General features: G+C 43.3%; 3 protein-coding genes and 1 non-coding gene across 6 annotated transcripts; 2 read left to right on the forward strand and 2 right to left on the reverse strand.

The window, feature by feature from the left end:
* Nucleotides 1-3,451: 3,451 nt before the first annotated feature.
* LOC135494695 (uncharacterized) lies at nucleotides 3,452-7,359 on the reverse strand. 2 transcript variants are annotated; one of them, XM_064782907.1, is made up of 2 exons: nucleotides 7,312-7,359; nucleotides 3,452-5,316 (listed from the first exon to the last, which is right to left on the reverse strand). In XM_064782907.1, exon 2 carries the CDS (start codon nucleotides 4,771-4,773, stop codon nucleotides 4,009-4,011), a length of 765 nt encoding a protein of 254 aa, XP_064638977.1. In that variant the 5' UTR covers nucleotides 4,774-5,316; nucleotides 7,312-7,359; the 3' UTR covers nucleotides 3,452-4,008. The 2 variants fall into 2 exon arrangements, with proteins under 2 accessions (XP_064638977.1, XP_064638976.1); XM_064782906.1 differs by lacking the exon at nucleotides 7,312-7,359 and adding an exon at nucleotides 7,118-7,247.
* A 403-nt stretch (nucleotides 7,360-7,762) lies between these two features.
* Nucleotides 7,763-7,835, reverse strand: Trnar-ucg (transfer RNA arginine (anticodon UCG)). The gene has a single exon. It is a non-coding gene; the product is annotated as a tRNA-Arg (tRNA).
* Nucleotides 7,836-8,387: 552 nt separating this feature from the next.
* Nucleotides 8,388-10,181, forward strand: LOC135495119 (uncharacterized). Its single transcript, XM_064783542.1, has 4 exons — nucleotides 8,388-8,487; nucleotides 8,858-9,016; nucleotides 9,407-9,633; nucleotides 9,794-10,181. The coding sequence occupies exons 1-4, from the start codon at nucleotides 8,427-8,429 to the stop codon at nucleotides 10,133-10,135; spliced, it is 789 nt and encodes a 262-aa protein (XP_064639612.1). The 5' UTR covers nucleotides 8,388-8,426; the 3' UTR covers nucleotides 10,136-10,181.
* A 520-nt stretch (nucleotides 10,182-10,701) lies between these two features.
* On the forward strand, nucleotides 10,702-13,750 carry LOC135494965 (uncharacterized). Of its 2 annotated transcripts, none has more exons than XM_064783334.1 (3): nucleotides 10,702-12,373; nucleotides 12,722-12,898; nucleotides 13,274-13,750. In XM_064783334.1, the coding sequence occupies exons 1-3, from the start codon at nucleotides 12,153-12,155 to the stop codon at nucleotides 13,518-13,520; spliced, it is 645 nt and encodes a 214-aa protein (XP_064639404.1). In that variant the 5' UTR covers nucleotides 10,702-12,152; the 3' UTR covers nucleotides 13,521-13,750. Both variants share the same exon structure in this region; 1 of them encodes a protein (XP_064639404.1).
* The last annotated feature ends 399 nt before the right edge of the window (nucleotides 13,751-14,149 follow it).

Genomic DNA, 14,149 nt, shown 5'->3' on the forward strand with positions numbered 1-14,149 from the left:
AATGAGTGAGACTATATATACCAAGCAAGGAGGAACACGTACATTTCTTCATTTCCGAGTTGATCCTCAAAATGCGAATTATGAAAGGAAAGACTAAATCCACAGCGAGCAGATTAACCAGCAGTTAATTAAACGCAGCAAATTTTTCACAATATAATGTTTCTTTTGATATCACAGTCTCCTGCTCGCACTAGACAGACATATGAGATTATTTCCGGTATTCAAGAACATGACGCACTACCGCTCTCCTCCTTGCCAGACCAGGAATAGTAGACACCTGTTCCTATTTTCACGTCTGAGATGGTGTAATTGCTTTCGAAGTATCTCCAATGTTGTGGTTTAACTAGAAATACAGCACAAAAAGTGTACACCATTCCTGTAAGATATACTTAATGGCGTTTCTTAGTACGCGTCTGTGAAATTTGTTCGAGCTGTTCTTTGGTGAGGAGGGTCCACTGGTAGTTAGTTTGGGTCATCCCCAGTCCGGCCACGCCCTTATACCTTATAATAGTCTGAGGTACACATAGGCTATACTCAGGCATATATCTCCACAGCAGTTCGACAGATCATTGACCCTGGACTCACATGCCATACCATGCCCCTCAGAATGAACTACTCGTAATACCGCAGTATATTATCCGTTACTTTTGTTTCGTCATTGCCTCTTCAGGTAAGCATGTCTTCTTAGGCAACCGATACCTTTACCTACAGTACAGATACACCACAAGAGCTAAAAGGATTGAATACAATATAATCAATCATCAAATATCATTGCTTATAAAGAAGGGTCTCTAGACGTCTTTCCCCACCACCCTGCTAAGCTCTATGATGACGTTGATCGACATTCTCTTAATGGTCTCTGGGATATCAACGCTATGGCAACTAAAACTGGCCGGATGTATTGAGGCCTCTTCACCATTCAAATATGTCACTTGCATTCTTTCGAGGAGCTGGCATTTGCATTATTAAGTAATCATAACAATAGATATTGTTGCATATCATCAATAATAGAAGCATTAGCGGCACCGCGCTGAAGCTCCTTACTATGTATCCGTTCGAGGGGGCATTTAGTGTTCAAAGCTACACTCTTAGAAATAAGGGATTAGAGCTTTTGAAAAACCGTTTGGGCTTTCATTTCTCTGAAAAACCTCTACGGGGTGCATGCGTCAGCTGAAAACTGTCAACGGTTTTTTAAAGCTCTGATTTTTATTTTTAAGAATGTGGGCTCAGCCAGAGATGTCTATCGTCGCAGGTTTTTGGTTGTAAGCAATGGCGACTTTCCTATGCAGACATTTTGAACTTCCGATTGGCCAATCAGAGGAGACGTTTCGTGCTTGTTTTTCTCCGAACGGCCAATGGGACTCCATGGCCGCCAGGCGATCCAACGACAGATCTTATGGGATTCCAATATTCACAGCGTTGTGGGATGTCTAATGGACGTCACCACACCAGAGAACATGCGGTGCACATGCGCTAACAGAACCAACGGGAATTTGCGAGAGTCTTATTATATTATCTCAAGGCTATACTCAGGTTGCAAGAAGTACTAAAAATATCGTCAACCGAGAGTGAAATCCACATGTGTGAGTCATCCAACGGCAGCAACTTGATGTCTCCTTAAAATCTACCTCATTCGCGAAAGAGGAAGTCGAGACACAGTTGAGTGTTGTACCATGAAAATCAATACGTTGTTAGCCTGTGTGTGCTTTGTCCGACGAGATATGTTGGCTATATTCCTCATGGATTGCTGATTGCTGGTTTTGGCGAAGAGCAGCAATCGCCTTTGTAGGCTCGAGCGGATCACATGAACTGCTCAACATCGACCTTTTGTTTTGAGAGCAGGCGAAAAAAGTATACGTCACTTTAGTTTGCCCTTTACCTCAAAGTTAACAGATTGCACAGGCCGAGCCCAATACACTGTCTATTGTCTTCAAACAAAGCCCGCTCGCACCTCGGCCTAAATTCCCATTGTTCGACTCTCTTATGAAAGGGATATCGGGCCTAATCTTTATAACATCGGCCTCAACAAAACAGCCTCGATGAGGGTAGATTGGCCGTAACCGGTAAATAACGCTGAAAGGGTGGATGTCGTCCTGGGTGCCGACAAATGGTACCCAGGTTCGAGATCGACTGGACAATAAGCACCCTGGGTGCCATTACATAGACAAATAGCACCCAGCTTCTTTTTGCCTGGCTTACGGATCTTAGGGACGACGTTTCTGTACTGCCACTGGGTGCTGTTTGTCTATACTTGTGTAATGGCACACAGGGTGCTTATTCTCCAGTCGATCTCGAACCTGGGTACCATTTGTCGGCACCCAGGACGACATCCACCCTTTCAGCGTAAATAACCAGTAGAAATCAACTTTCGTCTCTGTAGGCGTATGTATTCTCGGTATTTTCAGAAGCCATGGCAGTTAACTGATTAATAGACGTACCACGTAGGTGGAATTATGACTCTCGGGAGTTATTTTTTATTTATCTATCTGCTTGAATTCAGCTCGAATGCTGCCAACAGGCATGAGTGCCAGTTTGATATCATAGAGTGCCAATTAGCACTGAATTTCATTCCACCCTTCATTGATTTCAAAACCACTTGAGACTCTTGCGAACGGAACTCGTGTTGAATAGAAAAGAGAGAAATGAGAATGACTGCTAAACATAATAGAACATATAAAATTCCATTGCGTGTGTCACTGAAATCAATATAGCCGTAGCTTTTGCTTTTACTGAGTTAATGACACGTAACGTTACGGTGTGCATATGCATGTACATAGAATGCACTGAAAAATGCTGTCCGAAATTAGAAAGCGGCCCGAAACTGAACCTTAGTTATTAGAAAGCATGTTCGTATGTGCACATGTCGTTTATATACAATGTTAAAAAATGACGTGTTGACATGCTCTTATTAGCCAACATGCTTTCTAACAATCAACCCTAATGTGTTTTTCTTGGTGATTTCATCTCATTACCAGTTCATCTATAGGCAAAGGAAAACGTTCTTGCGTCATAGGCATTCATGTAGTTCAGTGTACAAAAGAACACGAGGTGCTGAGGCCTGTAACTCAGCCACGCCCTTCCCATCTTAACCTGCTGGGGTATATCAGCAACGAATCTGTCAGAAAGCTCTGTTGTTCTACATATTGATCTACACATTGATTTTATAACTTTCATTGATCGCACTTGCATATCAGTGATTTGGTAGCCTTTGATGCACTTGATAAGATAAATGTATTTGTGTGGGCAGGAATCCAGGTATTTATTGAAACACTGGAGATCACAATGTTTATCAGTTGCCATACCCTGATATCGGTAACGCGCTTGAGTGTACTTTTAGAATCAAACATTACACCCACTAGCTTACAATCTCACATCTGAGTCCATTCGCTGGTAGAATTCACAAATCTCTTTCATAATTGCCGACTACGTCTTGCCCCAAAATGGAACTGAAGCGAAGGTTGAATATTTCGGTATAATTAGCCTTGTCTTTAAAAACGGCGATTTGGTGTATTGGATAGTCACGCAGAACTGGAGAAAGTAAACTAATACGACTGATGTTTAAATGATATTAGCCCACTAACTTATATTCTGATTAAATGATTGATGTGGAAGGTATATGTGAGTGTGAACATAAGCTGTAGACTACAACTGCATGAACGAATTGAAACGAACAAGTCTTAACAGCAAAATATATAAAGATCTACCTTTTATTCCCACTTTTTATTTCGAAATTGATGATTATGTAATTATCCACATTTGGTACCGAAACCCATTCGACAATATCTATTCCCAATATATAGCCAGTCCACATAAATAAAAGCCCACACAAGACTTCCCCCGGGGGCCATATCATTTTGATCCGAGTCGAGAGCTATACGCCAAATAATGTTAGTACCAACCAGACACGTGTCAGACGAGCATTGATGCGAATCATATCAATGCCGCGAATCATATCAATGCCGCGAATAAATATGAGGTACCAAGTTTATAATCTACACGCATCGTGAGCTAGCTAACCCTGCAAGCTTTACTCGTTTTTCTCTCGTTATTTCGTCTCACATAAGACCCATGAGCCTCGAGAGTCTCAGCGTCCTCCGGCTCCATGATGTTTGCCAAGTCATTATACATGCGCATTACGTCATCAATTTCTGTCAACAACTTTCGCTTACGGTCTCTCTCATCCGGAGTCAGTGAACGATCGTCCTTCGCCATGAGGTCACGTTTTTGAGCAACTAACTTTTTATAATATGAATCCATCGCCATTGTGTCTATTCTCCCCTGGTCTGTGTACGTGTCCATGTCCCCCATACCTATAACACTATTTCTCGCCAATACTTTATCAACATTATGCCTCATGACGTCAACAACAGCACCAACATCCTCCTGAATGGCAACAATACTAGTGGTGCCACCTAGCGAATCCTGAGTCGGGAACTTTGCCATCTTGTTCCGCGTGGCGGCGCTTAAATCACAGAATTTCTCAACCTCCGATTCGAATTTCTGTTTCAACGACTTGTACTTACTTTTCTTTTGTTTATCAACGCACAACAATTGTAAATCAAACAATTGACTCATGACTCGTTTGATTGCTTCACAGGTATTTGAATAAATGTTTTCAATTTCATTCCTGAAATCTACCGTGTCGACATTTGTTCCTAATTTTCCTGCCTGCCTCTGCAATAATCCAAAATCCAAGTTTAATCTCTGAGTCGAGTTCTCAATGGCGTGAGTCAGTTGATGAATATCGTCTGTTCTCCCGGCGTCATTCGCCATTTTGTTTTTTTAGGAGCGCTCTTTAATCCTTGAAAACACGAAAGACTCCCCGAGCGTACTGAAAAAAGCTCAGAGACTGTCGCGGCATAAGTGCCCGAGACGATGTGGGATTTATGTCTGAGTTACACAAGTAAATAACTTTGCGAACACCGACCGACTGCGTCAATTGACTGTGACTCAATGAGATTCCAATAGTCTGCGATCCGACGTCATGTTTTATGCACGGATCGAAAGTGTAATCTGACACAAGGGAAAGTATGACGAATCCTGGAAAAACTTGCTATTACAGATCACTATCTGGGTTAAGTGGAATGAAGTGTCCTATTGGCTGTCATTATCTATGCCAAGTATTGAGTGGATAATGTCTTCAATGTAATCGTAAAGAAAACAATAAAGATAATGTGTCTATATATGCGAAATTCGTACATCCATTCAACAACCTCGTGCTTTCCCTGTTGTCCTTCTCTCAATCACGTTGCGTAATCCAAACCATCAAAGTGTTTATGGAACCAGCGATCACACCTTGGCCTGGCAAACGTCTGCCTGAAATATCAAAGGAAACACTACATGAATGATATTACTAACAAGAAGTCAAGGAACCTGTTCTGTTTTCAGACCTGAATATCGCAACAGGTTTATTTATATTCCTCCTCCACCACTGCCCTGAGCCCAAGGGCGTCAGTGGCCAGAACTTCAAAGGATATTATTCAAGCCAAAGTTCTCGGAGGTATGCTCTGGCTGGCTTGCGGTCTGCTGCGCATACCTTGGAAGTGAATGATACGATCTCGGACTTAAACAAAATATTAACAAGTGTTACCCAGGTAGACTTAACGGCATCTAACTGCTGTAACATGGTTAGATCAGTGCATAGTATCATGTCGAGATGTTCATGTTTGTCTGATTAGAAGTTTTCATTGATGATTCGCATTCACATCCTGTGGTTAAAAGCTGAATTTTTATTGCACGGCAAGTCAATGAAAAATTAAAGTCCTTTTTTGGTGACCCAGGTGTGACGGAACCGCCCCCACGGCCCCTCTTCGATCTTTGATTGTTTTTTGCCTTATTGCGCAATCAATATATTCCTGAAAGCGGAAACCGGTTGACTTCCGGTCACAATGTCCAATCAGAAGCCTTGTGCTCAATTCTGCATCACCTTTTCAGCACTTGAACTTAGCCAAGACTTCCGTTCATTATCATTACTTTGCTACAGAAAGGGTAAATGAGCAGAAGTATAGCGCAACATACAGACTGCGTATAGTTGAATCTCTGTTGCAACTTCGTATACATGAACAAGCTGGGGAATTCAACACCCACATGTATTTCTATTTTCATCAAGTGGACTATCAGATTGCAGAATAAATTGATTTACTGACATTCTTATCATTCGTTTGTCGGTAAGTTAAGTTGATTTTGAAATACCTTCAGTTTCAAATCTAGACCGAATAGACTAATGCGAGAATGAAAAATACGGCAAAATCTCAAAATCTCGAATCCGCGTCGGGGCATTCCCGTTTATCTCTATGTGATGTCATCTTCCTGGTTGACACACAATCACGTTAAGGAAAGTTGGACATGAATTTCACAAATTTGGTTAAAATGAGTGACTTTTTACAACCAAAGGTGTTTCATAGGCTGCTATACTTCCTATGAAAAAATGTACTGTCGCCACCAGGAATATTGGAAGAATACATCACACTGGATCTTTATTTTTCGGTTCCAACCAGGCAGTTGGCGGGCATGTATATACTACACCTAGTGCGCCTCCAATACAATGTAAATTTTGAAATTACGCATTACACCAAGGGCATATATAGTGCAGGTTACCCAACATTTGAATTCATTCAAAGCTGAGCATGTCAGGTTTAGCAAAAATCCATTGTATTTTATCATCGCCATTATTGAAATTAATGTAATTCTGACAACAGCCGGTCGTCCTTGTCCAAACGTCCTGTGCATTAAAATTTAATGTTACATCCATGGCCTGTTGGTGTACACCGACAAGCTCATCAATAAAGCCATGAACAAATAATGACTAGTCCTGTCGTAGCTGGGGAGGGACATTGTGTTTATTCGCCCGTGCTGGTTTAGGCGCATCGACACCCACGAAAGCTGTCTCGTGGGGTCAATGTCATCAAGATTTCACCCAATCACCCTCCCATGACCAAAACTCGAGCTACGGGGCCCGGAAATTCCTACAAAATCATCACCTTACCTTGTATGCTACGTTGCCGTACTAAAAGCAATTACCACTGCTCATTCCAGTTGTCTCGCCGTCGCATCCTTAGCAACGATATCTACTTAAAAGGTGTCCCTGCATTCTATTAAATGAGTAGTGTAACGTTACCTTGTCACGATGTCGATTAATTAGCGTTCACCTGGCCTCGCCCTGATCTTGATCAAATAATATCCCAATGTGCGGATCTATACGTATATCAAATACGACATTAAATTTCCTATGTTGTACTGGCCTGTAATAGCTATCAATTCCAGGCAGCGAAATGCACTTACGTCGATTTAAATCGATACATTCCCATTTACCATGTTGCTATCAACAGCTGTTCGCCCGCGTGACGTCATTGATTTCCCGCCATTCTGGACGGCGCTCACGATGCTATGGCAGATCGCTATACGAAATACGAAATACGAAATACGAAATTTTATAACTGACATATCGAGCGAGCGTCATCTGAGGAGAAGCCAAGGATTTAACTCTGCTTGTGAAATCACGCAAAGGGTTCATTTACCAGCGAAATGTCTTGATGCCATCTGGTCAGTTCTTTAAGGTGCAAGACAGATTTTAGGGAAAAGCATTAAGACGAACATTAAATAAGTAATTTGGAAAGCAAATTCCAAGTTATGAAAATATAGATCTAGCTTGATTGCTAGAATCTCGACTACATCCTTCGTTAGATTACAACAGGCCAAACGCTTTTCCATGGGGACATCCTCTCCTTCAACACGAGACTAAAAAATAATTGGCAAAAAAGGTCGACCCCGGCAGGACTCGAACCTGCAATCTTCTGATTCGAAGTCAGACGCCTTATCCATTAGGCCACGAGGCCGCTGAAGGAGATTTGGGTAAGGTCCACAACTAATTTTGAATCAACCTGGGACCGATAATTGGTTGGCGCTGGGATACCTGCTGGCAATAATTTTATTGATTCTGCTTTGTTGGTGTTGTAACTGTCCACAAGTGTCGTCTGCTTTAAATACCTAAATTAATTGTAACGCTTGCCCGCTGCGGTAGCTGCGACGACAAACTACGTTCGGCCCAAGCGGATATTTGGAAATGGAAATGACCCGCTCCGAGTATATAGATCAACAGATGGTTCACTTTGAAAGCAACTGACATACGTACATAAAAACTACATCAACTTCAATCGGCGAACCAAAAGTGCCTCAGACATTGTCAAAATCCGATGAAACATATTTTTCGGCACTTGTCTATATGAATTAGTATATACACCGCACACAATTAGTGCTTTTGATCCACTTGAAATTGTGATGGCACGAGCCGAAGTGATACGAAGCAGATGGTAAAGTCAAGTAATTGTTATAGTGACTGGCAAATGGTACTGTATTTCTTGTTTTCACTTCTTCACCAGTATCCCGTGAAAAAGGTAAGGCCAGCTCTAAGCGTTCAGTACCTAACCATGGGATCTACCAGGGTATGTTTGTTGGTCTCTCTTCTTTTTGGAGCGACATATAACATGGGTAAGTAAAAATCTCCTTGTTTTTGACGTCCGGTATATATTCGTTGCATTCGTTTAGCTCGCACCTATTAGGAAGATGGTCATCCCTCCGGCTACGTTATCCATTTTGGGTCATATATTAGGAGGAGATCAGTCCACACTTTTACACTTCTGCTCACTTTGTGAGATATTTAGCCTGGCCTGGTATGCTTTTCTGGGACTGAATCCATTTTGGTTGGCCGAGTACGGAATGTTCAGTGGAATTCCGGTGGGCGACCACCCCAGTAACGCGCCCACCCCGCTATGACGACCAAGATTCGCCGGTCTCGAATGGTTTCCTCTTTAGTAGGTATCTTTTGTAACATTCCTGAGCAATATTTGCTTCTTTTCAGTCGAGGGCGAGGCCGAAAAGAAGTTGACAGTAGCTGACCTTAAGGCCAATGATAACCTCCAAAATTGCGCTTGTCATGATATCCTATCAACAAACGTCGACAAGGCAAAACAGTTGTATCATTTCACGGCGAAGTGCGCTTGTGACATTGTACAAGCAGGTAGGTTGGTTTGGCCATACTCTAGCCTCACCTATCTAAGACCAGTGTGGAAGCTTGTCAAATGTCCGGGGAGCTGTTGGCGGTCGGCCTCTAGAAATAACCATATGTACCATAATCAGTCAGAATACAATAGGGCCGGACACCTTTTAAGGGGGACAATATCTACTTCTACGCCGCTCTGGATATTCAACTCAAGCTGGATACGATTTTATCAACGGATAACTGATGCGCCGAAGTGTCTGTTTCCCGGCGTCTTAAGTGAAATTGGCGAATGTTAGCTCCTGGAGAAAGCTAGACAAGCTGAGCCTTGATATTAAATTTCTCCATTCATTTAATCTAGTTTAATGAATAATAATTTCAGTTGTATCAGTTATATATCGAAATTTTCAGCGCCAGATGAGGAGTTTAAGTCTGATGTTGTTTTCTTGATTGAGACATCAAGCCGGGTGAACGAAGATAATCTTGAGAAGGTGAAGTTTTTCGTGACGAACGTCATGCGGACCTTCAAGAGTGGCGAAGATGAAAAGGCCTTCTGGTCTGTGCTGAGCTATGCTGCAGGGAAGACAAAGACCCTTGCCTGGCTCAAGCAATGCAAGGTGTTAAAGACATGCATGAAGGTAAGGACGCATCTTCGAATACTAGAGTCAGTCGCATGCTCCCCCTCGCTATCTATATGCGTTATCTCTCGCATTTCTGAATACCCGTTGGGACAGAGCGCAACCTGTTGATCGCAGGTGGAAAACGCCCTTTTTCATTGTAAGTAGAACATTTTTTCAGGGTGTGGACGACGTGGTAACGGCAGGCGGTGAACCAAACGTTGGGAAAGCGCTGAAATACGCCTTGAAATTTTCCTTCCAAGAGAGATTCGGAGGGAACCGCGAAAGGCAAAATGTTCTCCTGTTTGTCGGGAGTGGCGACACAACCGAAAAGGAAGAGACAGCCAAACAACTCGCCAAAGCGAAAACAGAGGATGTTAATGTGTACTACATTGCAGTCGATGGTCAGGTAGATAAAGCGTGGTTGGAGAGTAGTTTTCCAGGGGAGACTCATCTGGTGGTGAACCCAGATGATCTCAGTAAGAAGGAAACCCTCCAGTGGGTAGAGCGAATTTTCAACTGAGCTGAGATTCGACTTTCAATGTAATGAACATGGAACATTATCCATATAGCAAATTAAAAACTCTTTAAAAACTAACTCGTTAGCATTTATCTGTCAAGACTTACAGTTTTTCGTCATTGGCAGTACATGTAGATACCATTTCAACAATTCACGGCTTGGTGGAAGGATGGCAACCTTAATATAGCCGTATTTTGCCTTCTAAAAACAGACAAAGGAATAAAAATAGGAGAGCTAATTATAAATGAAAACTTTAAATACACCGTGCACTATCCGCAAGCACTCCAGAGCGGGTAAAACCTGCGATATTAGTGAGTTTTCGCAAAGCCCCCGAAACGCCCACGCGAACGCCTGTCCCATTGTTCGAGCTCCTGTTCACGATGTCGAACAATGGGACAGGCGTTCAAGTGGACGTTTCATGTGCTTAAGGGAATCCCCGTAGACCAGCTTTTTCAAAGTGTTCTCGATCGATAGCTCAGAGTTACCAAGCTGATGGTATGCATGATGGGCAAGGCGCAAGTGCAAGGCGCGGGCTAGATTTCGAGTCACAATCGCCGGGCATTCGGAGTCTCAAACTACTGCCATGGTGGCTATTTTGGAATCGCCATCAACGTTTGAAACGGTCCCGCCAGAGGTGCTGTCGTGGTTGTTAGAAATTGTCAGTTCGGTGACCGACTTCACCAACAGGTACATCCTTGGCGCTGTGATCATCCTGGGCTTCGGCGGTAACATTCTCTCCATAATCGTATTCTGGCGATGCAGACGAAAGGATCAAGTGACAGTGACCTACCTCGCCCCGCTGGCGGTTGCCGACCTCGCTACCTTGTTCTACGGGGCGTTCTCATGGATTGTTAGCGGAATCTTGGAGAAGACCAATGGCTTTTTCTTTTTCACGGAAGCTGTCTTCTCAGTGGGACCACAGGTCATATGTAAGGCATTTCGCTATCAACACCGCGTCTGTTCCTGTATCTCCTCATACTTAATTGTAATGTTTTCCTGTGAAAGATGTCTTGGGGTCTGGTTCCCATTGAAGGTTCACATCCTTATGACGAAACGTAGACGCCTGATTCTGATGGGTTTAATGGTAACATCGGTGCTACTCACAAATATTCCTATTCTAGTATACTTTCAAGTGCACTTCTGGGCCAATACCATGAGCATCGTCTGTTTCTTCGACGTCCCGGAATTCACGAATTTAGAGAAGTACCTGTTGACAGAAGTGAGCTATAACACTGTACCACATTCCCTGCCCTGTTTCTTGATACTGGTGTTAAACATTCTTATAATCGCGGGGGTACGGTCAGCTCGGAGGCAAATGGCGGGGAAAGCCGTCATGAACAAGGCCGACAGCAGTAGTTTAATTAGTCTTCTTCTAGTAAGTTTGCTGTATATCATCACGACTTTACCTTACATAATTGTTTGGGGCATCAGTGGCTACTATGGCTACCTTGGGGGAGGCTCTGTTGGATTCTCTACCGAAGAGACGCAAGTTCTTCTCATGTTGGGGTTCTTCACGACGTCTTTTCTCATGATCAACTATTCCTTCAATTTTCTTATTTATGCACGTTCGTTGAAGATCTTTCAAGAAGAATTAAAGTCCATGTTTGAGAAGAATCCAATGTGCCGTCAAAGGACCAGTCGCTGAAGCATTTTGGCAGGAATCCAATAGTCCAATACTCAGTGCAGTGAAATAGCCCCAGCGTGAGAATGAGAAACCATTTGGATAAGATGATATTTCAGGGAAGTTCCATCGTGCGTGTCACGCAGCCTCCGCTAGGGGGACGATGTTTCAAATTCTCCGCCAGGCGGCGTTCATGAATGTCACAGACGCCACCCCGCACCAACTGCACGCACTAGAGTGCGCTGAAAACGTGTGAAACAAGCGAGGTGTCGAGTACACGAGTATCCATGCAACGGATCTCACACCATGCCATCGTCATACTATGATTCACGCTAACTTTTACGCCGATCAGGGGGAGATGGGGGTGCGCCGGAGTGTCCAAAAAAAATCCCAGTTAGAATGGCGTCAACTGCGATGTCTATGATTCTTCCCTCTTTCATTAAACAAAGCCAAGATCGGAGTTCCTCATTTTGCGATACCCTGTGCGAATATGAAGACATTGAGCAGCTATGGTATAACGTGATCCACGATTTGGCAAAGATGGTCAAGGGAGATGTAGTATTGCCTCCTTGCGATATCAATATCACTGGGATGAATATTTGTAAAGAGAACATGAATAGGTATGTACATTGACACACTCGCCCAAATGTCCTTTGAAGACAAATGTACTACCATAAGACCGGTGTAGTAGTCGACATTGTTACAGCTGTGGTTGTTCCCCATTTTCAATGTTTCGCCTGTTGTTTCCCTTATTCACCGATTAAGCGACTACTAGTGCATTTGAGGCCTGCTCTATTGTAGGGGGATCGCAGATACTGCAGCGGCCCTGGAGTATTCTGACGGATTATGGCATATGGATCAGCCTTCAATTCACATCACAGATCTTCTCGACAAGCTTCCTACCCGCTAGCGTCTTGTCGCTAATCAATGGATCACCCGCATCATTATGATTATGATTATTTCTCCAGATGCATCTACGACGTGCACGTCCTGATGTGGAGCTTCCATCTGGACCAAAGTGTCGCCAACCTGCGGCACATCTCGCAACACTTCTCGGCCATCGCCGAGGTTGAGTACGACATGACGACATGTGACGGACAGCTCTCGACACTTCGGGAAATATTCTTCGGAAGTTTAGCTAAAAGGTAAATGTTATTATCTGTTTTGTACGCAAGCTGGTAAGTGTCGTTCTTTTTTTAGAAATAAGTACCCGACTTCTCACCTCCGGTTGACAGATTGTCACGAGAGGTAGATCGTCCACAACTATTCTACCTCCGGGAGCAACTGTTTTCACATGTAATGGAAAGTATTCTTACCTCCGGTAGGAACTGTTCTCACCTGAGTATTTTGATCCGAGGGACCGGGCTATTCTCTCTGTTGGCCGCTAGATGAAGAGAAAAGACCTCAGTCCCAGGCCCATATATTGCTCAACTGGTTTCTTCCGTCATATCAATTCACGTTGATTCATTTCTTAATCTTAAACTGATACTAATTCATGTATTTCCATATTTTGCGACCAGGATCCATATTCATGACAGATTGCTTCCATCGTTCACCTGTTGCCAAAGGATGGCGCCGAATGTCATCCCATCACGTCACTTCCGGGCAGCGAGTGAACTCGACTACAGCATCATGGAACGTTTACTCGGTCGCCTTCGGAAGGTTGGAGTAATCTACGAAACTGGTAAAGCTCAATCGAAGGAAATTCCCGAGGAACTCCGGCGGTGTAAAGACAGGGTGACGTTTTCGCTGTGCCCTTTTCTGTGAACTGACGAGGACGGTATGGTTTCAAGCAGAAAACACACTAAAAGCTCAGACCCCCAACCACTACCGATATATTTCGAGGAGAGCGATGGGCCTATGATATTTGCGGAAATATACGTCACTCGGCAACATCGATGGGGGAAGAATCGATCTGAATAGATATTATGCTATGGAAGTCCATGTATCATGAAGTCGAGTCGTAAATAAACAAGTTATATATCAAAAGGCGAATTTTGGTCGATCTGTAACCGTTATGTATGACGGTGTTTTTTTATGGATGGTGTTCCCCATATCCAAGTGTTCCATATATTATAGACAGGTAGAAAAATGACTACCGGGAGCAGAAAACCCTGACTCTCGATCGGCTTTACGGCGTTGGCCCTGGAAAAAGTCACTGACAGAAACACTCAAACACACCACACCGGTCATACATGTACCATGGGTACCCCGATGGTCGCATGGCTGCCTACTTAATGATGATGGCATTCGTTGAATGGCCGTAATAACCGATAATCATATTTTCTGGTGATTAACCAATAACTGTCGTCTGCGTCAACAGCTCTCTTTGTCAGATCATTTGTGGACAATTTTTATCATAAATTATCTTCTGTAAATATTTGTACACAGGCTGG

The sequence above is a fragment of the Lineus longissimus genome, chromosome 10, assembly GCF_910592395.1.
Source record: "Lineus longissimus chromosome 10, tnLinLong1.2, whole genome shotgun sequence".
Lineage (NCBI taxonomy): Eukaryota > Metazoa > Nemertea > Pilidiophora > Heteronemertea > Lineidae > Lineus > Lineus longissimus.